Source organism: Neovison vison, chromosome 6 (genome assembly GCF_020171115.1).
Source record: "Neovison vison isolate M4711 chromosome 6, ASM_NN_V1, whole genome shotgun sequence".
Classification (NCBI taxonomy): Eukaryota; Metazoa; Chordata; class Mammalia; order Carnivora; family Mustelidae; genus Neogale; species Neogale vison.
Genome location: NC_058096.1, coordinates 143,626,636 through 143,651,956, shown reverse-complemented (window position 1 = coordinate 143,651,956; position 25,321 = coordinate 143,626,636). Strand labels below are relative to the sequence as shown.

The window sequence follows — 25,321 nt, the reverse complement described above, 5'->3', positions numbered from 1 at the left end:
GTAGGCCCGCATGAGAACCTAAAACAAATTCCAAAGACAAGGGTCTGCTTGCAAGGACTTTCAATGTGTTGGGGCACATGGGTGGCTCCTTGGGTTAAGTGTCTGACTGTCCACTTGGGGTCGGGGCTCAGCTCATGATCTCACGGATCAAGAGATCAAGCCCAGAGTGGGGCTCTGTGCTCAGTGGGGAATCTGCTGGAAGACTGTCTCCCTCTGCCCCTGCCAGGTGCTCACTCTCTCCAATTCTATGATACATAAATAAACCTAAAAAAGAAAAAAGCTTTCAATGTGTTTTTCCTGGCATGTCAATATCTTTTGTCCTGTTTGCAGAGTGTTTTGGAAATCAAGGGAATGGAATGAGGGAAAATCAACATTTGAATCAGAAAGTAACATCTCACTTTCATTGAGAAGAAGGTGTTCTAGAAGGAAGAAGAAGGACAGACCGTCAGGAGACTCTGAAGACCATGAAGAGAAGCGTGACCAACCGACGACAGTTCCCTGTTCCATATGCAAGCGCGAAATTGATCTACCTGATGTTTTCCTCCATAAAAAGCAGCATGTGGCTCTGGCCGCCCTAGGGTTTCAATGGATGAGTACAAAGAAACCAGCGCTTCCACTGGTTTCCATTCAGAGACAGTTTATGATCACTAAACTACTGTCATTTTCTATATTCACTGAAAAAGTCCTCCAGAGCATTAATAATGCTTTTGAGCTACTTTGGAAGAAACAAATACCAGCATACTATAAGATCATGGATAACATTCACAGGAGTTCCATATGTTCTCAAGCAATTTGTCATGGATTGATTAAAGGTGTAGCCATTTGTGAAGACAGAAATTCTACATGGAAAGCTGACATGAATGATAAATTCACTGTGGTGAATAACTTTGGCAATAAACCGGATGTGTGTTTTTTTGGTTTGTTTGATGGACATCATGGCGCCTCAGCAGCAGGCTTGACTTCAATGGAACTCCCAGTTTTACTTCTCCATCAACTTTCCAGATTTGATCCTTCCTACCAAATGACTCCTGAAGAGCAAAATGTAATCAAATCCTTTCACACAGTATTTAGGGAAGAATACATAGCTATAGAAGAACTTTTTTCCTCCATAAAGAAAAAGAGAAAAAAGGTGAAATGTGAGTATGAAAACATACACAAAGCCTTTGCGAAAGCGTTTTGGAGAATGGACAGGCTTTTACGTCTTGGAAGGAATGAAGTGTCCAGGGTTCGATGGAGTGGCTGTTCCGCAGTTACTTGTATATTGGAAGGCAATATTAAAAAACCCTATACTGAGAAGAACTGGAAAATCAATAAAGCTGATGACTTGGCAAAGAGTTTCCCTTCCCAGATGATGCCACGAATAACGTCTGGAGTACTCCATATTGCAAACACTGGTATGTACATGGAATAGTCTCATTACACCTTACAGTTATTTTTTATCCCTGGCAGCAAAACTCCTCTTGCTTCTGGAGCTATTTAGTGACCTATGATTTAGTGACCTACTAATCCCTTGAAATTCCATTGACTAAGAAATAATCAAGAACCACAGTTTTTTTTTTTTTTTTTAAGATTTTATTTATTTGACACGGAGAAAGAGATCACAAGTAGGCAGAGAGAGAGAGAGAGAGAGAGAGAGGAGGAAGCAGGCTCCCCACTGAGCAGAGAGCCCAATGCAGGGCTCGATCCCAAGACCCCAGAATCATGACCTGAGCCAAAGGCGGAGGCTTTAATCCACTGAGCCACCCAGGCATCCAAGAACCACACTTTAGATGCAGATTGCAGGCACAAAAATAATTGTAATTTTTATTTCCCCAAGAAGGAACATATATGTAATAATTTGACCAAAACATTAAATTTTCTAAATGGGGTACCAATATAGCTGTAGATAAAGGCAAAGCAAACATATGACATTTGCTTAGATCTGAATGAAACATAAAACATTTCCCATACTTCCCTTTTTCAGGAGAATGGAAAGTTTTTTGAGGATTGTTACAAGTCTGGTTGTTTAAACTGGTCAGGTATTCTGATAACACATTTTAGAGAAAACAATAGTTTGTGCCTTTACTTGTGCCTATACTTATAAGTTTATAAGTATATATTCCCTTCTCAAACATTTGACTGTGTTTTTAAAATTGTATTTCAAGAAGCAATCCTTTTAGGGCTAAAGTTCTACCTTAGGAGGTTGCCAAAATGGAAAGCCCATATGTAAAACATTTTTAGCAAAGTTAATCTGAGTTCCATGAGATGCTTAGTCAAGTTTCCACTACACCTCTCATCAACAGAATTATTATTATTTTTAAGTAAACCCTACCCACACTGTGGGGCTCAAACTCATGACCCTGAGATCAAGAAATCTCTTGGTCGGGCACCTGGGTGTCTCAGTGGGTTAAGCCTCTGCCTTCGGCTCAGGTCACAATCTCAGGGTCCTGGGATCAAGTCCCGCATCGGGCTCTCTGCTTGGCAGGGAGCCTGCTTCCTCCTCTCTCTCTCTGCCTACCTCTCTGCCTACTGATCTCTCTCTCTGTCAAATAAATAAATAAAATCTTAAAAAAAAAAAAAGAAAGAAATCTCATGGTCTATTGACTGAGCCAGTAAGGTGCCCCTGTATAGAGTTGTTATTATTATTTTTTTGAAGATTTTATTTATTTGAGAGAGCAAGAGAGAGCATGTGCAGGGTGAAGGACAGAGGGAGAAGCAGACTCCCAGCTGAGCAGGGAGCCTGATGTGGGACCGGATTCCTGGACTCTGGGATCATGACCTAAACCGAAGGCAGATGCTTAACTGACTTAGCCACCCAGGTGCTTGATAAACAAGGACAGTTTATTTATTATTTTATTTCATTTTTAAAGATTTTATTTATTTGTAAGAGAGAGCACAAGCAGGGAGAGTGGCAGACAGAGGCAGAAGCAGGTGCCCCACTGAGCAAGGAGCCCAATACAGGACTTGATTCCAGAACCTTGTGATCATGACCTGAGCTGAAGGCAAATGCGTAACTGAATGAGCCATCCAAGCATCCCTAGAGTTATTATTATTTTTTTAAAGATTTTTTTATTTATTTGAGAGTGAATGACAGAGAGCACAGAGAGAGAGAAGCGGACTCCCTGCTGAGCACAGAGCCGGAAATAGGGCTGGATTCCAGGATCCTGAGATCATGACCTCAGCCAAAGGCAGATGCTCAACGAACTGAGCCACCCAGATGCCCCTGCCCTAGAGTTATTATTAATAGTAGTGTCCACTTATTGAATAGGGAATATAGCCCAAGTTTTCATTTAGTCTTATGAGAACCCTGGTGTCTAAAGATATCCTCATATCTTCTAAGTATTTTTTAAAAAATGCATTCGATATATAACATGGTACAAATTTAAAGTATATTTATATATTGTAATATTGCCATTTGGGTGATAATTAGCACTTCTATAATGTTACATAATTATAATTTCTTTTTGGTGGTTGAAACAATTAAATTCTCATCTCAGCAAGTTTGGTGATTATAACAGTATTCTCTATATTCCCTATACTGTACTTTAAATCTCCAGGATTTACTACTTGCTCCAAGTTTGGACCCTTAAACATCTGTTCTATCTCCCACCTCCCCCTTTATATCTAAGTGTTGTTACCCTACTTTTCCAGAGAGAAATTGGAGCTCAGAGAGGTGAGATAATTTGTTCAGGGTCTCGGAGGTAGTAGGTATTGGAGCTGGAAATCAAGCCCACTATGTCATGCTGCATCTGAAGGGAATTGCTTCCACAACCAGAGGAGGCTGGATCCGAGCAAGTGGGATGTGTCTGAGATGGTTCCGAACCAAAACCAGATAATCACAAAGATTACCACAATGTCCAGGTCCCTGGATGTAAGCCTGTTTCTGATCAAGCTCTGGTTCTGAGCCCAAGATGAGTACTCCAAAAAAGCAATAAAAAGAAGCCAAGTCCAATGCCAGTTTCCTCAGAATTTTGTCATTTCTCAGACCTTATGCTGAGATGGCTTCAGAGCAGGTCTACTTCATGCACAGTTTTCGGATTTTACACCACTCTGGGAACTGACCCATATTCTTGGACGTGGGACCTCCATTAGAAAATGTCATTATAGGAGTGCCTGGGTGGTTTAGTTGTTAAGCGTCTGCCCTCAGCTCAGGTCATGATCCCAAGGTCCTGGGATCAAGCCCCACGTCAGGTCCCTGCTCAGCGGGGAGCCTGCTTCTCCCTCTCTTACTCCTCCTGCTTGAGTTCCCTCTCTCTGTGTGTCTCTCTCTGTCAAATAAATAAAATCTTAAAAAAAAGAAAATGTCATAATACATCAGGGTTCTTGTAAAATTGAAGGAAGAATTATGAGACAGTGAATAGACACTATCATTAAATGTCTAATTTCCTATGATTCACTACTTCCAGGATCACTGCTGTCCGGCTGGTTCTAATCTCCAGGTCAGACATTTGTTGGATCTAATTTTCAGGCTTACATAATTGTGTTAAACTCTTTTCATTTAGGCATCCTTTATTTTAATAGAAACAAATATGTAGGGAAAAGTTCCAATTTGTGAAAAGGAGGTCGTGATTGCTCCTGAGAGAAAATGATTTAAATCGGTTACAAAAAGTAAATTTTCACAGAAATTTATCAAGAGCATGTGTTGTATTTTATATAACAAGACCTATAATTATAGCACGGGAATTTACCTTTCCTGTATTTTTCTGTATTTCCTATACAAATTTATTTAAATTTGTAAAATACCAGGACCATCCCAACTCAGGAATTAAATAAAACAAAACAAAAACCTCACTATATAATGAAACATGAGTGCAGTAATGAAGCCACTGAATAAATTTTTGAATTCATGCATGTGGGAAAAAATATTTCCAAACTGACATTCTTGACTTTTTTATTCTTAGTGCTTCCCATTTATGTTTCATTTTATAGTTTCTCTTGGTGCTCTATTTTATTTCAATTAATCCTCATAGAATCAAAACACTAACAAATATATTTATACAGAATACATAATTATACTTTTCTCCTAACCTTAAATAAACCATAAATTTTACACTTCTAATTAACCACACTAGTTCCTTATAAACATAAGGGATTCTTATCTGATCCCTTTGTCTCCCCCAGTGTTTTTATTTTTAATAGCTTTATTGAGATATAACTCACAAAGCACACAATTCACCCATGTAAATTGTGCTGTCCCAGATGTGTGCAACCATCCCCATAGTCAATTCTAGAACATTTTTGTCCTCTTAAAAAGACACCCAGTACCCTTTAGAAATCAGCTCTCTAACCTGCCATTTCTCCAGGTCCAAGCAACCACAAATCTACATTCTGTCTCTATACATTTCCGTATTCTGGGCACTTCCAATAAATGTAATCATAGAATTTGGGCCGTTTTGTGACTGTCTTCTTTCACTTTGCATGTTTTGAAAGTTCATCCATGTTGTAACAGGCATGAGTACTTCTTTTTGTTGCTGGGTAATATTTCACTGTGTAATTATGCTGTATGTTGCTTATCCATTTATTCAGTTGAAAAACATCTGAGTTGTTTCTAATTTTTGGCTATTATGATGAAGAATGCAGGCATGGACATTGTACATAAATTTTTGTATGGACATGTTTTCACTCCCTTGGCTATATACCCAGGAGTGGGATTGCTGGGTCCTAAGGTAATTCTACACTAAACCATTTGAGGAACTGCCAAACTATTTTCCAAAAGGCTGTACCATTTCACTTTCCTGCCAGTAACCTATGAGGGTTTTAATTATTACACATTATCCCAATGCTGTTTTTCTGATTCTAGCCACCTTAGTGGGTGTGAAGTGGTATTGATTTGCACTTTTCTGTTGACTCATGATGTTGACTATCTCTTTATGTGCTTACTAGTCATTTGAATATCTTCTTTTGAGAATTGTCTACTTAAATCTTTTGCCCGTTTTTAAATTGGGTTACTTATCTATTGAGTTGCAAGATTCTTTTTTATATTCTAAATACAAGTCCCTCACCAATTGTATGGTTAGGAAATACTTAATATATAAATAAATAAATATTAATTCTGATAATTAATACTTATCTTCTGAAGCAAAAATTTAATTTTGATGAAATCCAATTTATCAACTTTTTTGTTTTGATAGTTGTAGTTTTGATGTCGTCTATGAAACCATTGCCTAAACCAAGGCCACAGAAACTTATACCAGTATTTTGTTCTAAGAGATTTATATTTTTATCTCTTACATTCTGGTCTATTATCCATTTTGAATTATATGTCATGTATATGTATATGTATATGTCATGGGGTAGGGGTCCAACTTTATTCTTTTCTTTGTTGATAACACAGTTGTATATTATTATCTCTTTTACTACCTTATTTTGAATTGATTTCTTTATTCCTATTTATCTCATTTGTTAGGTTGTTAGTTATAACTCTTTGTTATACAATTTTTAAAGTTTAACTTCTCAGAGTCTACCGTCAAATGATATATACCACTTTACATATAGAATAAAAACCTTACAACAGCATAATTTTATTTCTTCCCTCTCAGACTTTTTTGTTCATATGTGTGTGTGTATGTACATACACACACACATATATTTATGTTCATATATATATACATATATATATAAACGTGTCTCTTTTTATACAAGCATACCTAGGAGGTACCGTAAGTTTGGTTCCAGACTACCACAATAAATCAAATACTGCAATAAAACAGGTCGGATGAATTTTTTGTTTCCCAGTGCCTGTAAGTTATGATCACACTGTATTGTAGTCTATTGCATGAAATACATTATGTCTAAAAAGGCAATGTGCACACACTAACGAAAAGTATTTTATTGCTAAAAAATGCTTATCATCTGAGGTCTCTCTCAATAGTGAGTTGTACTTTTTGGCAAGTAGAGGGTCTTCCCTTGATGCTGATGACTGCTGGCCGATAAGGGCGATGGTTGCTTAGGTTTTGGGTAGTTATGGCAATTTCTTAAGTGAATAAAGTTTGCCATATCAATTGGTTTCCCTTTCATGAGTGATTTCTCTGTAGCACGTGACACTGTTAATATATTACCCACGTAGAACTTCTTTCAGAATTGGAGTCAATCCTCTCAAACCCTGTCATGCTTTATCAACTGAGTTCATGTGATATTCTAAATCCTTTGTCATCCTTTCAGTGATCTTCACAGCATCTTCACCAGGAGTAGATCAGATTCCATATCAAGAGAACACTTTCTTTGCTCATCTGTAAGAAGCAACTCGTCATCCATTTTGTTTGATCAGGAGACTGCAGTTACACAGTCCCAGCTGCAGGCTCCACTTCTAATACTAGTTGTCTTGAATTTCTACCATATCTGCAGTGACTTACCGCACTGGTCTCGAACACCTCCAAGTCATCCATGAAGGCTGGAATCAACTTCCAAACTCCTGTTAATGTTGATATTTTGACCTCTGCCCATGAATCATTAATGTTCTTAGTGGCATCTAGAATGGTGAATCCCTTCTAGGTTTGAACTTACTCTCCCCAGATCCATCAGAAGAGTAATTATCTATGGTAGCTATAATTTCATAGAAGTATTTAATGACTTGAAAGTCAAAACTCGACTCCTTGACCCATGGGCTGCAGGATGGATGTTGTGTTAGCAGGCATGAAAATATTAATGTTCTTGTACATCATTAGACCCCTTGGGTGACCAGTTGCATTGTCAATGAACAGTAATATTTTGAATCTTTTTTTTCCTGAGCAGTAGGTCTCAATAGTGGGCTTAAAATATTCAATAAACTGAATACACGCACGATCATCCAGGCTTTGTTGTTTCATTTATAGAGTATAGGGAGAACGGATTTAAGACCATTTTTTTTTTTTTTAAGATTTTTATTTATTTGACAGAGGCAGAGGCAGGCAGACAGGCAGGCAGAGGGAGAGGGGGAAGCAGGCTCCCCGCTGAGCAGAGAGCCCAACGTGGCGCTCAATCCCAAAACCCTGAGACCCAAGCCAAAGGCAGAGGCTATAACCCACTGAGCCACCCAGGTGCCCTAGGATTTCTGGGATGGTAAATGGGCACTGGTATGTGAATGGTTTACTTTATCTATTCAGCATCTGTCTAGTTTGTACATATTTGGGGTTTAAAAAAAATATTTTATTTGACAATGAGAGACACAGCGAGAGAAGGAACACAAGCAGGATAGGTGAGAGAGGGAGAAGCAGGTTTCCTGCCAAGCAGGTAGCCTGATGCGGGGCTTGACCCCAGGACCCTGGGTCATGACCTGAGCCGAAGGCAGATGCTTAATGACTGAACCACCCAGGTGCCCCTCGTTTTTTTTTTTTTTTTTTTAAGACTTTATTTTAGAGAGAGGCCGATCACAAGAGTGGGAGGAGGGGGCATTGGAGGAAGGTGAGGGAAAGCGAGAATCTCAAGCAGACTCTGTGCTGAGTGTGGAGCCTGATGTGGGTCTCTATCTCATGACCCTGAGATCATGACCTGAATGGAAACCAAGAGTCTGAGCCACCCAGGTGCCCCAGTACATATTTGTTATTAATAATTCCATTCAATGAGGCCCCAGAAACTACTTTTGTACTAGTGATGCAACCTTACATAATTGGTGAACTTCATTCTTCTTACGTATTTAAAACAAGGTATCCTTACCTTGAGGCTGTATTAAAGCAATCACTTGGTAACCTTGAGAAGAGAAAGACAGGAGCTTGAGGTGGTCAGCAATTAAGGAATTATGAATAGTAGAAAAGTATTGGGAAAGCTATGACTGGTCTCTGGATCTAGAATGAGCTCATTGGACAGAAAACTAGGGCACTAGAAAACAAAAGTAGTTTCTGATAATTATTTCCAGTTCCATCATTTTTCTTTAAAACCTAATTCAGGTGCTGGGATAGAGTCCCACATTGGGCTCCTTGCTCAGCAGGGATCCTGCTTCTCCCTCTGCCTGCCACTCCCCCTACTTGTGCCCTCTCCCTCTCTGACAAATGAAATAAAATCTCTAAAACAAAATCTCTAAAATAATAATTCCAGAATCACCTTACTCTATGCAGGAAAAGAAACCATATTCTTTTTTTTTTTTTTTAAAGATTTTATTTATTTGTTAGAGAGAGAGAGAGAGAGAGAGATACAGAGCGCAAGCACAGGCAGACAGAGTGGCAGGCTAGAGGCTAGAGGCAGAGGGAGAAGCAGGCTCCCTGCCGAGCAAGGAGCCCGACTCGGGACTCGATTCCAGGACGCTGGGATCATGACCTGAGCTGAAGGCAGCCGCTTAACCAACTGAGCCACACCAGGTGTCCCAGGAAACCAACCATATTCTTAAATAACACTGACTTTTTTATATGCTTTACCTTCCCTCTATCCTTTTTCTGGGTTATGTTGGTGGTGAACTCATATATTGTTAGGCTCTAGATGTACAATAGTGAATTTGAGTTTCATGGTCATACAGCTTACAAAATGAACAAAGGGATCTTTTAAATAATCGATGAAAACTGGCTCCCCATCAGCAAGGCTCTCATACTGATCATCAGTAGAGTCACAAACCTGGTGCCCATGCATACGAATTCAGCCTTTCTTGCCAAAATTAGTCTTGCAGAAAAACTGGATAGAAGTTGTTTCCCTGACTTCATTCACATAATTTCATTACGCTTCCAATTTAGGTACACCTCAGTTTGAATTTCCTGTTTGTTCATGCTCCTCCTCAATTGCTTTTTCTTTCCCCAATAACTATTTCATTTCTCAAGCTCTAAGTTATTGCTCCTTACTACTTTAAACCCATTAATCTACTTCATAAGAATTAGTTTTTTTGTAAATGTGTCTGAAATCAAGTATTTATAACTTCATCTCAATCTTTGGATTGCCTCTCTTCTGCTTTCCCCTTCATGGAACCCAAAGGGAAAAAACAAAACAAAACAAAACACCTTTATCAAGTTTCAACTTATTAAAATCACCTTCTTAAATCTTCACAGCAACAATGAAAAAATAACACTGCAGGTAGAAAACTCAACTCAGGGAAATAAAAGTGACTAAATGAAGGTCACACAGACATCAAGTTGGAATTAAAGCCCAACCAAGTGTGTCAGACTCCCAAGTGTTTCCAATTCTCCACGCTGTTTCTTCCAAACCAAGCTATTTCTGGGCACTCCTGTTTCTTTTTCTTCCACTACATATACTTTTTCTTCCACTACATATACTTTTTCTCCCATTTTCCTCCAGTTTTCTTAAAAATTTCCTATTATCTCTAATGGTGAGTGGCTTTATCTGAAAAAAAAAAATCTTGATCTTGCCCATTTAGATCTAGAATTCATGATTCTAAGGTCACTCCAAAGTTTACAGGAGTACTCTTCATTTTTGCAAGTTGAAGATAATTCAGCAATTAATTGCAGGAGGCAGTCACATCATTGTTCTCTGTATAAGGAATACTTTGCCTGACTACACATACCATCTTGAAAAGGGTTGAGTATCATCTCAAAGCAGTTTTTCTAATCCCCGTATAATTAATGTACCTCTTACAGTAATCCTGTTCCACTTTTGTTCTGATAATACTTTCTGAAGGGCACAATCTCTCCAAACTGCTGAAGCTGGTCTAGGAATTTGAAGTACTGATGCCCAGATTCACAGAAACTTTTGTATGAGAGTCTTCAGATCAGCTCACTGTCTGTTCTCCTTCCCTCTCGAGATGTTACACGAATGTTTCTTTAAAGCCAGTCTTTGGGACGCCTGGGTGGTTCAGTTGGTTAAGCGGCTGCCTTTGGCTCAGGTCATGATCCTGGATCGAGGCCATCAGCGGGGAGCCTGCTTCTCCCTCTGCCTCTGCTTGCCACTCTGTCTGCCTGTGCTCACTCTCTCCGACCAAAAAAAAAAAAAAAAGCCGGGCTTTAAAAATAACTGTTTCTTTCCCCTTTCGGTTCCCCAGACACGTGGACACAGAGTGTTATTTAAATCTTCCTCCAATTTCCCCTCTTCCTTGGGACTTTTTGTTCATTAGTCTCTTAACTTTCAGTTTAATGTAGTCATCTGCTTTCAACAATTCCACTTGCAGCTGATAGCATATGCAACGTAGTCTCAGGCAACAAGAAAAAATTATTAACTCTGCACATAACAATTTTCCTTCTTGTTTGTCCCAACAGTACTCCTCCAAGGCTTGAATCTTATTTACCCTCTACTTCTTGGACTATGCATGAATAGTTGAGTATAGTAAGCACCTCTTCCTCACGTTTTTCTTCATGTACCATTCACATAGGAAAGATGTGAATTATTCAGAAGGCACTATTTCCATTTACACCAGGATGAACAAACTGTCAACTAACTCAAAGCGAGACAGCAAGTAAATGGTAGAGTGAGAAGAGCAACCAGGATTTAATGACCCTTCTTCTAGAAGTTCTACTGTACTCAGTCCAAGGGATGTTCACAACAGTAAAATAAGCCAAAATGACACTTCCTACATCTAATGAGTAACTGGGAAATGGGAAAAAAAAAAAAAAAAAAAGGCAAATAGTGCATAAGGTTATGCTTACCAATTTCTGCAGAGGCAACTAAAATAAAGATACCAGCTTACCACTTTTCACTGTAACAACATAATTGTATTAAATTATTTTCAAATCATACAACAGAAGAACAGTACTTTTTCTTTTACTGAGTGGTCTTTGAATTGCCGCATGCAAATAAAACATTTAGGAAATCAGTCGATTTAACTATTCTGAGCCAAATAATGTCCCCTGGGTTTTCAGACCTATGGTCGCAACTATTTCTAGTGTATGTACACACACAACAGAAATTTTCTGAAATTTAAAAGAAAGAAATTTAAAAGAGGTATTGAATCATATGTCCTCCTAACAGAACATCTGACTACCCAGGTGGCATGTTCATTACCAATCCATGCTGTTTTGCTGGTACAGTAATAATTTACAATTCAGCAAAAGTCAAGAATTATTTTACCAATTTATCTTCTGCAGAGTTTAAGTAAAATGACCAGAAGAAAAGACAAGTTAATACAAAATAACCAAACTACAGACAAGTAAGAGGTCATGTAGTTTTTAGGACTATCACTTACACAGTTCTCTGGTTTTAAAAACATTTTCCAGGGACACCTGGGCGGCTCAGTTGGTTAAGCATCTGCCTTCAGCTGGGGTTATTATCCCAGGGTCCTGGGATAGAGTCCCACATCAGGTTTCTTGCTCAGTGGGGAGCCTGTTTCTCCCCCTCCCTGCTACTTCCCCTGCTTGTGAGTTGACAAATAAATAAAATTAAAAAAAAAAAAAAAAAAAAACAACAACAACAAAAAAAACAGTATCTTTTGAACTCCCATTACTTAAGGAGCCAACAGGTTCAGCCTATGTCTGACACTGATGCTTCATCAACTTAAACTCTTTAGATCCAACCATACTATAGTTGGGTAGACTTTAGCCTTCTGAAATCTCAATTTCTTTACCTCAAAAACAGGATTAGAATTGAACCCCTGTAGCAACAAAATTCAGATTCCAGGTATAGTACCATGCTTGAAACCAGATATTCTAATGTAAATTTTGCATGATCCCAAGGATTTTAATTCTCAAAGGTACTGTAATATTCAAACATCATTCAAACTCCATCTCAGAATAATTTATATACCCTCTTATAAACAATGATTCCTTATCAAGAAAAACTTGCTTATGCTTGAATATACAATCATGTTCCTGAAAACTTGGGGAAAATTCTTTTTTTTTTAAAATGATTTTTTAAAATAGATTTTTATTTATTTATTTATTTGATAGAGAGAGATCACCAATAGGCAGAGAGAGAGGGGGAAGCAGGCTCCCCGCCCAGCAGAGAGCCCGACATGGGGCTCGATCCCAGGACCCTGAGATCATGACCCGAGCTGAAGGCAGAGGCCCAAACCACTGAGCCACCCAGGTGCCCCGAAAATTATTTTCTTAATAAACTAAAAAAATTTTTAATAAACCAAAGGAAGTTTCAGTAGTACAACCATCCCTTAATCTGTTCAGATTATGTTTAGATTTTTTTAAGATTTCAATGAAGCACACATCACAAGTTCATCTGAACCATGATAAACTACAATCAACTTTTAAGACTTCAGTTTTTAATCAAAGGGTTTAATTTAATGTTGGCTAGCTATTTTCCATGTAATACATTAATAATACATATTTTTTCTTTACAGGGCTAATTGACTTAATTTCTCTTTAACCACACAACATGAAACTAGTAAGACTGACATTAACAGTGGCATTATAATTTTCTTCATCGCCCACACCTATAATGTGCTTAAGTTTTAAGTTTTACCAGGTACAAAACTATCAAACTCCACTTTTTAAAAAAAAAATCAATGCTTGTGTTTTTAATTAAAAAGGCATTTATTTAAACATTTAAAAAATGTCTACTCTATAGAATATATGCTGGTCATAAAAAAGTTCAACTTTTGGCTCTATAAAATATTCAGAAGCTGTTTCATAAAAAAATTAATGGTTATTTTGTATTTGTAGTTTTAGTTATTTTAAGTGCAGCATTTTAAACACCAAGTTACTTAAAAATGAGGGATAAACTGGCCTCTCAGTTTCAAATGTTAATTACCAGAAGTCACCTAGTATTATCAGTATTTCACATTACATAAAAAATATTTTAAAATGGCCTTTCTACTTATGCACTGAAACACAGAATAAAATTAACAGCATATTTTGATACAATTGGCTGTTAAATTTCTAAGATCAATTTTTTTCTAATAATCTTCTAGGTAATGTACAAGCAATCTTATGCAGAAATGGAAGAGGCTTTTGCATAACCAAAGAACACACTACGCGAAACATAACCGAAAGAAGACGACTACTTCAGAATGGAGCAATGATCAGTTCAAATGAACCATATGGGCTCCTAGAAGGGCAAATAAAAACCACACGAGGACTTGGATTTCATGGAAATCTCAAACTGAAAAAATCTATTATACCAGCACCTCAAACTATCTCTGTCCCTATTGATGATTTATGCCAATTCCTTATCTTAGCTACTAATGGACTCTGGGAAGTTTTGGATACAAAGGAAGTCACTGCACTGGCAATGACAATATTTCAAGTATATAAAGAAGCCTATTATTCTAACACACAAAATCAATCTTTACCATCCAAAGAGCCTTTCCCAATCTATGAACCAAGCAATTCTGTATCAGAAAGTAATATCCATATATTGTTTCAGTATAAACCTGAATCTACAGAATGTGTATCAACTATAAATTCAAAGGAAAATTTGTTTGACTCAACATGTTCTAACCTTAAAAATGAACAAAGATTTCTACCAGAAATGAGTAATCATGATCTTTACAGTGAAAAAGTAATCAATGGACCAACCAGTGTAGATGAAGTGTCCAAAAATTCAAGTGAAAAAGAACCACGCACTGAAAGTTTCTGTGAAGGTGCAGCCAAATATATTAGCCATGAACTTGTAAGTGCTGCTTTAGTGGCTGGCTCCAGAGACAACATTACAGTCATGGTAATACTTCTCAAGGGAATTGAGTATCAGTTTCTGACTGACAAAAGATAAAGTTCCAATTATCAAGAGTATAAAAATGTAAAGACAATTCTTCAAAGAACCAGATATTAGGATAATACTTCAATACCACATAAATAATTTTTAAGACTGTATTAAAGAAACTATAAAAGCATATTTTAGGTTACATAATAGCATTTATATATGTTCACTGTTCCATGCCAAAAAAGAGAAAAACAAGTACTTGCTTTTTTATACCACTTTATTCCAACCTGAGCACCTCAATATAAAACTAAACACTGGTGAACTGTTTTCCTTACTAATTCTGAATTACTGTAATGTACAAGTTCTGCTAGCAGTTCAACACTTAAATAGATTAAATCGTCTCTGACACATGGTAGATTTCATATAATGAAAATACCTAGAACAATTAGTGCAATATACTGAACTGATCAAAATAAAATGAACTTTGGAAAACAAGCCTGCAAGATTGTTACTAACATACTGCAATACTTATGTTACAAATTACTGGTACATTGTTTATTATGGTTCTATGCCATGTAGGAACAACAGAAGCCCCTTCCTTTCAAAGGGAGAGAAAAGGAAAAATTAGCTGTTTTAGTAACTGTACATTTTGTATACTTTTAAGTAATTCTTAAATATTACAGGAAAGTAATAAACATATATGGAGACTACAGTGCAGTACCCTATTTACAGTACAGCTGAAGATCGAATTTAAAATAATCAAGTTTGAATGTACATAATTGTTAGTGCATTAACTGTATTATGTCCAAAGGGAACAAAAGCTCCCTCCCTTCCCCCAAACAATAAAACCTATGTAATGGCCAGCAGTGATTAAACAGAAATCACAGACACCTGGTTCGTTCCACTTCTGCTGAAGAGCTCACATGTTTGAAGGGAACACTATCCATTAAGTTGCATTTATCAGTATTCATACTCTTAAAACAAGATGAGGTTACATTTGACTTTTTTTTTAACCCCACTAAAAATATCAGGACTGGCTATACTTCAGATACCACTAATGTTCGTATTTTCCCCCCTGAAGATGTGGGACTGTTTTCTTGTGGTTAACTTGTTAAAATGTGGAATGTACATTTTAAATATGCATACTAAGAAATTACCAGTTGCCTGAATACTGTAGCTAAGCATAAATATTTTTAGAACCTCCTTCTAAAAAAAGACTGTTTTTGAAAAGCCCAAATTAATAAGTTCCAAATCTTTTACATATAAGTGGCTGGTTAACTGTGGGTTTACATCATCCTTTGACTCTATCCCTGGTGACAAGAAATGATTCCCTAACCGTCCAAGGAAACAAGCGTACACACACAGCTCTCATTCCCCTCTTCTACTTCTGAAACATTAGTCAGAGGGTCACATGCATGTTATTAAAAATTAAGTTCAAAACACTTAAAATAATTCTGTATTAGAAACTTGACTCTATCATAAGTCTCTTCTTTTTGGAAGTCATACTGGGCTGGTTAAATGCTCCAATTCCACTGTCATTAACATTTAGGAAGCAGAAGAAAATTCCAGCAAGTTCAAACTGGAGGTTTAGTTACTACAACACTGACTCCTGGTTGGCTGCGTGGGTTCAGTAAGGTCTACTCCTCTTCCTCTTGCAGAATTTGCTCCTGGATTCTGTGGTTCATTCTTTGGCAACTTTTTAGCTGAGAGATAAATTATTAAAATACACACAATTAGAATATTCATGTTAGAATTATTTTCATCTGCTGACTTATGATCCCCCCCCCCACGCTTGGTTAACCCAAACTATCACAGAGCTATTTGCTCATTCTTTTGAAGTGTTTATTAAGTATCTACTAGATATTACCAAATACTATTCTTTGGTCAGTCCTTAGTGAGGTTAGTGGGTTGAGGGAAGGGTAAGATGAGGAACAGTTAGAGACATACAATTAAAACTTAAGTTGACTAGAGCTATATTTAATTCTTTATATTCAGTTAGTACACCAGAATAGTAGTACTTTATTTCATTATCATTAATACCTCTACTGTTTAAAGAAAATCTAAAAGTCAATAAAGATGATGGCCAGCCAATGTTTATAAAGAATCTTAGCTTGAATCAATGATCTCTGGACTGCTACATAAATACTTTTTCACCAGTAGCTCTGCCTACTCTAAGCAGACTTCATTCTGAATGGTCTACCTCAAAAAACTTTCCCAATTCTGGGCTGCATGATCCTGGCTTGCCACGTCTGGATAAAGTCCCCAACAAGCAGTTATAGTTTTAGCTCTGCTAAGCTCTATATAGCTAATGGCCATTCTCTGGAGCCTGGATTCCACTGATTTAAAAACATACCTGTTAGATGTAGTCTGCTTGAATCCCAAAGATTCTTCATATGCTGCATTCACTGAATATTAACTATCTCTAGGAGTACCAATTATAAAGGTGACCAAAAATATTGGTCTTATCAACCCTGGGCAGAGACTACTATGGTTGAATTCTAGCTTTACCTTAACCATGACTCAGGTTACCCAAAAGTTGAACATGCTCTACTTCAGTATCTAAACGCTCAGTTGCACTTTGGATCTTTTATTTGTTTTAATATTTCACATTAACATTAATCATCTTAAGAATCAAGGGAAATTCTGGAAGAAAAGCCTTCACCTTGGGCTAATTCCCTAGAAACGGTGCTAGGGATGGTAGGGTAAATGGTAATAAAGTGGCAAATTTCCAGTGAAATATATTTTCAAACAAAGGCTTATAGGGATGATAAAGAGTAAACTAGCATTTATAAACTTTACTATAATTAATACTCTTAGATTTTGAACTGAGATTTCTCCCTTTATCATACTTTTCAATGAGCTTTCTATAATTAGATCTGAAACTACAAGGCTGAAGGAAATAAAGTAGAATGAGAAACTTTTAAGCTTCTGCTGGTAAACTTTTACTGTGAGAAGATAAAATAAAACACAACTTAAGAGGTCACAGAAGCAGTCTTCTGTCTCACATCTTATTATTACTTATCATATTACTATAGTAAAGGTGATAATATTTGTTTGGTATATGGAAACTGGAGCTTACCAATTTGCCCCTAAATCAGGATTTTAAGAGGCTAAAAAATCCCAGATCAAGTTCATGAAGACGTACAATGAAAGCCATGTAAGCAAAATCTTACCATATTGAAAGCAGATGATAAATTTATTATAGACTTCCTCCCACTAAATAACTACTCCCTATAGGAAGTCATCAAGAGTGAAAATAACAAGTGCACTGTGTGATCTAAGTTACTAATCTGGTAAATGAAATAGGCCACAATTCAATTTAATGCTTGGTATTTCTTTAGAGGAAAGAAACATTGTAATTTCAGGAAAATAGCAAAGTTCTAATACATAGGTTACTTTGTGACTGGAAAAATATATTAGCACATCTGAATAAAAAGCACGAATTGAATCAAGTCCAAAAGGGGGTGCCTGGCTGGCTCCGTGTAACATGTGACTCTTGAACTTGGGGTCATGAGTTCAAGTCCCACACTGGGCACAGATTACTTAAAAATTAAAAAAACAAGCAAGCAAGCCCACCTGGTGGTGTCTTAATACCATTAGAAAAGTTTAAAAGTTCAGCCTGATTTGATGGACCTATTATTTTCTTGATTTCTGTTACTAGCTTTTCAGATATGATTTCTGGGTGTAATCTTGTGATCTATTTATAAAAAGAGCGTATTGTCACACAATCCTTCACAATTATTTCCCTAATAAACTTTGAGCCTGAGCTTTTCAGTAAAATATTTTAGTGTACAACAGTTAAGTTTTTTTCCTATTGAGCCTAAATGGGCTACCATTAATTTCTCTCACTTAGTGGAAGATATTCTAACAGTATTTGTAGCAATTCAGCCTCTGAACCAGCTGTTACTTGGTTAATTTGCATGACTTCAATAAAAGGAATATTTCTTACTTGGGCATAAGTCTGTGGGCACCCCAGTTAATAAAAATGTTTTGGAATGAGAAGAGTGCTTGGTGCATGAATAGTGCATAGACAATAAAATGCAAGAGCCACAAATGTAGACAACTTCCCGATGTAGGACTTGATCAATCCCAGAACCCTGAGATCATGACGTAAGCCAAAGGTAGATACTTAACCAACTGAGCCATCCAGGTGTCCCAATCACGAGTTTTTAAAAAGAAGACAGTTAAACCAAGTATGCCACAATGTAACTTGCTTACATCTACAGCTTGGAAAAAAAACTTACCTATTGCCATGAATATTTCATTTACATTCATCGATGTTTTGGCTGATGTCTCCATGAATAATAAACTGTTGTCATCTGCATAGGACTGTGCTTCCTGTTTACAGAACAACAACAACAAAAAATGATATACACCCTTTGCACATACCTGACTTATTTTTGTTAAAGAATAAGAAGCTTCTTTATTACCACTCCAACTTGATTACCTATAATCAGCAACAATGTAACAAGCAACTGTTACTAATGAAAGGTAAGAGAGGTAAGGGAACTCCTGTATGTACCTTTTCAAATTTCTTTTGCCTTAACTTCTTGCACTATCCCATTCTGATTCTTCCGGTCTCACATTAAATTTGATTTCAAATGGTAAGTTACAGAAGGTGGAAAATTAAAATTTTCTTCAATCTCCTGGGGGCGCCTGGGTGGCTCAGTAGGTTAAAGCCTCTGCCTTTGGCTCAGGTCATGGTCCCAGGGTCCTGGGATCAAGCCCCGCATCGGGCTCTCTGCTTGGCGTGGAGCCTGCTTCCCTCTCTCTCTCTGCCTGCCTCTTTGCCTACTTATGATCTCTGTCAAATAAATAAATAAATAAATCTTAAAAAAATTCTTCTTCAATCTCTATGGCACATTTTATGCTTATCATTTGCAATGAAATCAAAGGAATCCAAATATCTAATACTGGCCTCAATCACTAAATGGCTAACTATATGTTAATTTTGAATATGTCATAAATCATTCCTTTAAAAATATTACTACTCTATATTTTTGTCATGCTTTACAATTTACACGTATTATTGCCTTGATCCTCAAGTTGTTGTAAAGAGCAACCAATTACCTTTCCCATTTAATGAAAAAGAGGAGTTTCCTTTGAACTGTTCTGTGGGAAGGCCACTTCTGACTATAACTTAACTGTTCTGTCTCTCCCCTATGATGTAACCATCTTAGAAAGAATAGGTTATTATACCTCACATGATCGTAACCAGAATTAAATAAAATCACACGTGCAACATGCTCGGCTTACTAACTACTGGTGCCAAGAAATATTAGTTCCCTTTCTCAGCCCATGTACTCCATCAATAGCCATCATCAAAGACAATTTTCCCATCACTCATATTATATATATAAAATGACCACAACAGGGAGCCTGGGAGGCTCAGTGGGTTAAGCCTCTGCCTTCGGCTCAGGTCATGATATCTGGGTCCTGGGATCGAGCCCCACATTGGGCTCTCTGCTCATCGGGGAGCCTGCTTCCCCCTCTCTCTCTGCCTGCCTCTCTGCCTACTTGTGATCTCTGTTTCTCTGTCCAATAAATAAATAAAATCTTTTAAAAAAATAAAGATAAAATAAAATGACCACAACAAACTTTTCTGACAGAGAAGCTGAAGGGGAAGAGAAAAGAGAAAGTTTAAAAATGTCTAACTAGAGACATCTGTTTTTAAGTAATTGTACTTTATCTTGTAGTAGGGACCATTCTTAATTAGTTACATTAAATAACATATAAAACGGAATTTTTTTAGCCTTTGTTATTGAAGGATCTTTTTTGTTGGTTTATTGAAGATTTTTTTTTCATTTATTCATTTTGAGGGAGACAGTGAGAGCATGAGCAGGGGAGAAGGGCACAGAGGGAGAGGGGGAGAGCGAGAAAGAGAAAAAGAGGAGAGAGAGGTTCCCTGGAGAGCAGGAAGCCCAACATGGGCCTCAGTCCCAGGATCCTGAGATCATGCCCAGATCCGAAGGCAGAGGCTTAGGCAACTGAGCCACCCAGGCACCCTTTCGAAGGCCCTTTTAAGGACCATGTAAGTGAGGGGCGCCTGGTGGCTCAGGTCATGATCCCAAGGTCCGGGGACCGAGCCTCATGACAGGCTCCTTGTTCAGTGGGAAGACTGCTTCTCCCTCCCCCACTCTCTCTGTTTATGTTCCCTCTCTCACTATATTTGTCAAATAAATAAAATCTAAAAAAAAAACCCCACATAAGTGTAAGCTGTATGATGTCTGTGTGTATGTTGGTATGTTTATGTGTGCTGAAATAAATACTGGCAGGTAAATAAAAAAGGTTAGGAAAGATACCAAGGTATGTGGGGGGGTGGAGGGATTAGGTAAGAGCTGATCACCTTTTGCTTTATATATTTCGGCATTATTTGTCAACAATTACTTCTTTTGTAATTGTTTAGATCAACAAAATTTTTTAATTTAAGAGACGTAGGGAGGGGGAGAGAGGGAGAGAGAAAGAGAGTCTCAAGCAGGCTCCACACCCAGTGCAGAGCCTGATGTAGGGCTTGATCTCATGACCATGAGATCATGACCTGATCCAAAATCAAGAGTCAGATTCTTAACCAACCGAACCACCCAGGAACCCTAGTCAACAAAATCTTTGAACCAATTTATGTATTACAATGTGTCAGGATATCTAAAAATTCAGATTTATCGTGAGAAGCATTACATTACATAGAGTAGATCTACATTTGCTTTAAAAATTGTTTTCTATTATTTGCATGGTTTAAAAATTATAAATGTAATTGATATGTGGACACAGAAGAAAAATTTACAATACACATGTGCTTTCAAACATACCTGGAAATCGACAGCTCTTTTATTTGCAAGGTCAGCCTTGTTTCCTGATAAAGCTATTACAATGTTAGGACTGGCTTGCCTCTGAAGTTCTTTAACCCAGTTTTTGGCTCTGGCAAAGGACTCCTGAGAAACAAAGAAACAGCTATTTGGCACATGCTCAAAAAATGGTTAGGGAGCGCTTTTGTAACACAAGGCTTTGAAGACTCTTCAATGCGACTCTTGGAAAGAAATTCTTAGGACTATTATATTATTTGTGACACTTTAATCTCTCTTTTCTTAAAAATCAGCTCTTCTAACTCATAAAAGCTTTGGCAGAAATGTCGTAATTGGCTATCAAAAAAAAATGATTTTAAAAAATCTTGAATCAAAATTCTGAATACCAAAAATGTATTTTTAAACTATTCTCATTGTTGGATACATTTCTACTTACCTCGTTTGTGATATCATATACAACTATGGCTGCTTGTGCTCCTCTGTAGTACATTGGTGCTAGGCTATGGTATCGTTCTTGACCAGCTGTATCCCATATTTCAAACTTTACTGTTGTGTCATCAAGACACACAGTTTGGGTTAGAAAAGCAGCTGAAAGAAGAAAATGTCTGGAATAAGTTTATCATTCTTACCCTAATATTTTCATAATACAGAGAACACCTAGAAACATGATATATTGCATAGCACAGTCAATAGTGGCTTTAGATACTTGCATGATCTGGGCCTCAAAGTTTGATACCCATATATGCTTATGTAAGACTTATGTAAGAATATACAGATATTCTTGAAAAACTGCATGGACGGGGGAGGACACACAGAGGAAGGATTGGCATACCTATATAACTCTCATCTACACTGTCAACAACACAATGCCCCCTGCTCCATTCTCCTAGTAGTTATTGGCATATTTGGGAATTTAGTCCCATGCCTGTAACACTAAATATTTTTTGTTATAATCTCAATCTAGACTTAATGTGTTAAATACACTGTTATTATCTCCTAGCTGTTTCAATCCTTGTACAGATTTTTTTGCATTTGTGCTTTTTCATTAGTTCTTTTCTCAGATTTTAATAAACCCAATATCAAAAGGCACAAGCTCTACCGACTCAGCCAGCCTGACACCTCAAGAATGTATTACTTTATAGTGATATTTTTGCTTTTAGGGTTAAGAAGTTGTTATCCAATCTTGCAAATTATGATATCACTTATTCTCTGAACTGCTTGTTGACCATAGTATGAAGTAAAATGTCCATTATGATCCTCTTAGTTCTAAAAATAAACATCAGGAAAAACAATGTAATGGATATTTACAAAAAATGAAAATCCATCAATTTAATCAACAGACTTGAACTTTAAAATAGCAACTGTTAGACTAAGTTTCTAAGTGTTGCTAGCTGCACTAAGATACTTGGGAACAAGACCTACAACATGTAGCCATTTTTAGCAGCACACTGACACCTTAGTTCTTTTCCTTCATTAACTTTGGTAGTTAACCCTCTGCTGCTCTATAATTCATCATGGTAGTATGCCCCTCCTTTTTACTTTTTTACTTTACTTTGACTTTTTACTTTAGTTCAAGAGTGTGATGTTCAACTCATTCTCCCAAACTGGCATGGAATTAAAATTATAAATTGATTTTTTTTCTAAAACTCTGTCCTATCATGCAAGAGAATTATGATCCATTTCTGTAAACGGTAGTTTATCTAGTGATGTCAATATTTCATAAGCGATTCACTAGTTAATATCACAACTGCTGAATAAGCCAAGTCTAATTAGATTTTTTTTCTTTTTTAAGATTTTATTTATTTGAAAGACAGCCAGTGAGAGAAAGTGAATGAAAGGGGAGAAGGCCAGAGGGAGAAGCAGACTCCCTGTGGAGCCGGGAGCTGGACGCCGGACTTATCCTGAGACTCTGGAATCCTGACCTGAGCTAAAGGCAGTTGCTTAACCAACTGAGCCACCTGGACACCCTAATTAGGTATCTTTTACATTAAATATAACATTTATTTTCAACCGTATTTTTATCACCATGGTTGTTGGCTTTATATTAGCAAATATAACCTCAGTTTTGCAAACATCTTAATTGGAAATGTCTTTAAGCAGATTCTAATTAATAGTTCTGTGAATTCTCAGAAGTGGCCAGACATAATTAAAATGTATTTGAATTCATTGAACTTTTTAATATACAAAGTTAAGAAATATCCATTTTCTTAAATCCTGTATTTATGGTAAAGAATTCCAAAAAAGGACTACGTCACTTTTTCAGTCATGAAAGGTTCTCCTGCAGAGTCAAGAAAAACCTCTTAAACCCTTTAAATTAAACCTCTAAAACAGTACTTCTTCCATAAAATGAAAAGAAGGAAAAAATGGATGACAAAATAAGCCATTTCTCAAGTACAGTTTGATGCACCTTTAAAAAAAAAAAAAAACTGGATTACAATTTGCATTCAGACTTTGTTTTCTATGACCACAAAATATACTAGTAAAAACATTCATTTACACTTACATAAATCAACCTTAGGTTCAGAAACATAACTACTAGTTATACTGCCTCAAAGGAAATCTGATTCTCAAACACAAGACATCACAAAAGATTACCAGTCTTTTTTATAAATGTATATACAAAAATGACAAGTAAAATACACCCAAAGAAACTTCCACAAATACATTAAAAGAACAACAGCTATTACCAAGTAAGATTCAGAAACATAAAGCTATCACACCAGCAGGCTAAAAAAGAAAAATCATGTATTTAAATAAATTACAAAAAGGCATCTGAGGCAGTATCCATTCCTAATATACATGTAGGAATCTTCCTCAAAGTTTATCAAGTGTTCATTCTATCTGTAAGCCTGAAATTAGCATTTTGATAATAGTACAGCTCTTAAGCAGTCTAAATCTAGAAACAAGTAAGACTGTCCACTATCAGCATTATTTTTCATTATTTCAAATATCCTTAGACAGATTTTTGAAAAGAGATTACTTGTATAAGACTGACTAGAAAATGCAAAGGCATCAGCTAAAAAAGTGCAGATAATGAGTTCTTTAAATAGACCAGAATAGATTAAAGTCAACATCCTTAAAACACACAGCAATAACCAGGTTTTCAGTGTTATGCTGGGAGAATGAATTCCAATCATAGACAAAGAACAAGAATAATCAATTCACTCAACTCTTAGAAAGCATTCTTTATCACACCCTATTTTATAGCTACCACCTCTGTGCAATGAATATTTTCACAGTTTTTGTAATCACTGATGTATATAATCTTTTTCTTCTAGACTGGGCGTTTCTTGAGAAATTATTGTTAGCTATTCTTCATATGCAACATCTAATAAAAATCCCAGGTCATAAAACTATTCAAAATGTTCACTAAATGAAGTTCACAAAAGATATATGGCATTATTTTGGGGGTATCTTAGATAACATTTGAATAGACAGTTTCCAAATGGGGAAAAAATGACATTTCTAAAGGCCTCTACTCAAGTCATTATATAACTAACACAATCTCAAACAAAATACCATCAAGATCTTTTTTAACTTGATAATACCATAGTTTTGTTCATATGGTATGATAAACAGAGTATAAGGTTGGAGGAGGAGAAAAGGACCAGTATTTAGCGGCCAGGGGAATGGGTTTTAGGGTACCTCAAAAACACATTAAAACAATTAAAAGTGCTGTAGGGCCACAAGAACAGAAATATTATCTGTTGTGGGATAATCCAGTATTATTACTGATGCTATATACTGCAAGACCATCATGATTCCTTAAAGATCTCAAGTTTTCAAATACTTCCCCCATAAAAGTCAGTGCAGTATAGCTGACATCTTCATATTCAATGCTTCTAAAATTATACGGCTAGTCATTTATAAGGTTATAAAAATAAATTCTGACACTCAAAATATAAACTACTACATCAATACTGTTTTAACATTAACCACCACAAACTTACCTGAATCTGCACAACCACTTTAATTTATCCAAAACGTCTATTTTCTGGCTAAGAACCACCACTTTCTTAGACCTCTTCATTTTCTCTTCACTTCATCACCAGCACTAGCAGTTGGTTTTCTTTTCGGGCCCACATTTCACAAAGAAACAGCTTTTATCA

The 25,321-nt window shown here is 36.7% G+C and overlaps 2 protein-coding genes across 2 annotated transcripts in view; one reads left to right on the top strand and one right to left on the bottom strand.

Annotated features, from left to right (window-relative positions):
- The first annotated feature begins 286 nt into the window (after positions 1 to 286).
- PP2D1 (protein phosphatase 2C like domain containing 1) lies at positions 287 to 14,481 on the top strand. The gene is made up of 2 exons (XM_044252533.1): positions 287 to 1,394; positions 13,682 to 14,481. The coding sequence occupies exons 1-2, from the start codon at positions 287 to 289 to the stop codon at positions 14,479 to 14,481; spliced, it is 1,908 nt and encodes a 635-aa protein (XP_044108468.1).
- Positions 14,482 to 14,671: 190 nt separating this feature from the next.
- Positions 14,672 to 25,321, bottom strand: part of RAB5A (RAB5A, member RAS oncogene family) — a 29,480-nt gene continuing 18,830 nt past the window's right edge. Inside the window, exons 3-6 of the mRNA XM_044252534.1 lie at positions 21,649 to 21,800; positions 21,219 to 21,341; positions 18,657 to 18,750; positions 14,672 to 16,115 (exon numbers count right to left, since the gene is read on the bottom strand). Coding sequence (XP_044108469.1) covers positions 16,000 to 16,115; positions 18,657 to 18,750; positions 21,219 to 21,341; positions 21,649 to 21,800 — 485 coding nt within the window. The 3' untranslated portion in view covers positions 14,672 to 15,999. The remainder of the gene's footprint in view (positions 16,116 to 18,656; positions 18,751 to 21,218; positions 21,342 to 21,648; positions 21,801 to 25,321) is intronic.

Bases quoted from the DNA above. Each gene is read 5' to 3' on its own strand.
- PP2D1 (XM_044252533.1), top strand. From the start codon at position 287: ATGTGTTTTTCCTGGCATGTCAATATCTTTTGTCCTGTTTGCAGAGTG. The intron at 1,395-13,681 runs GTATGTACATGG...ATAATCTTCTAG, and splicing joins ACTCCATATTGCAAACACTG to GTAATGTACAAGCAATCTTA.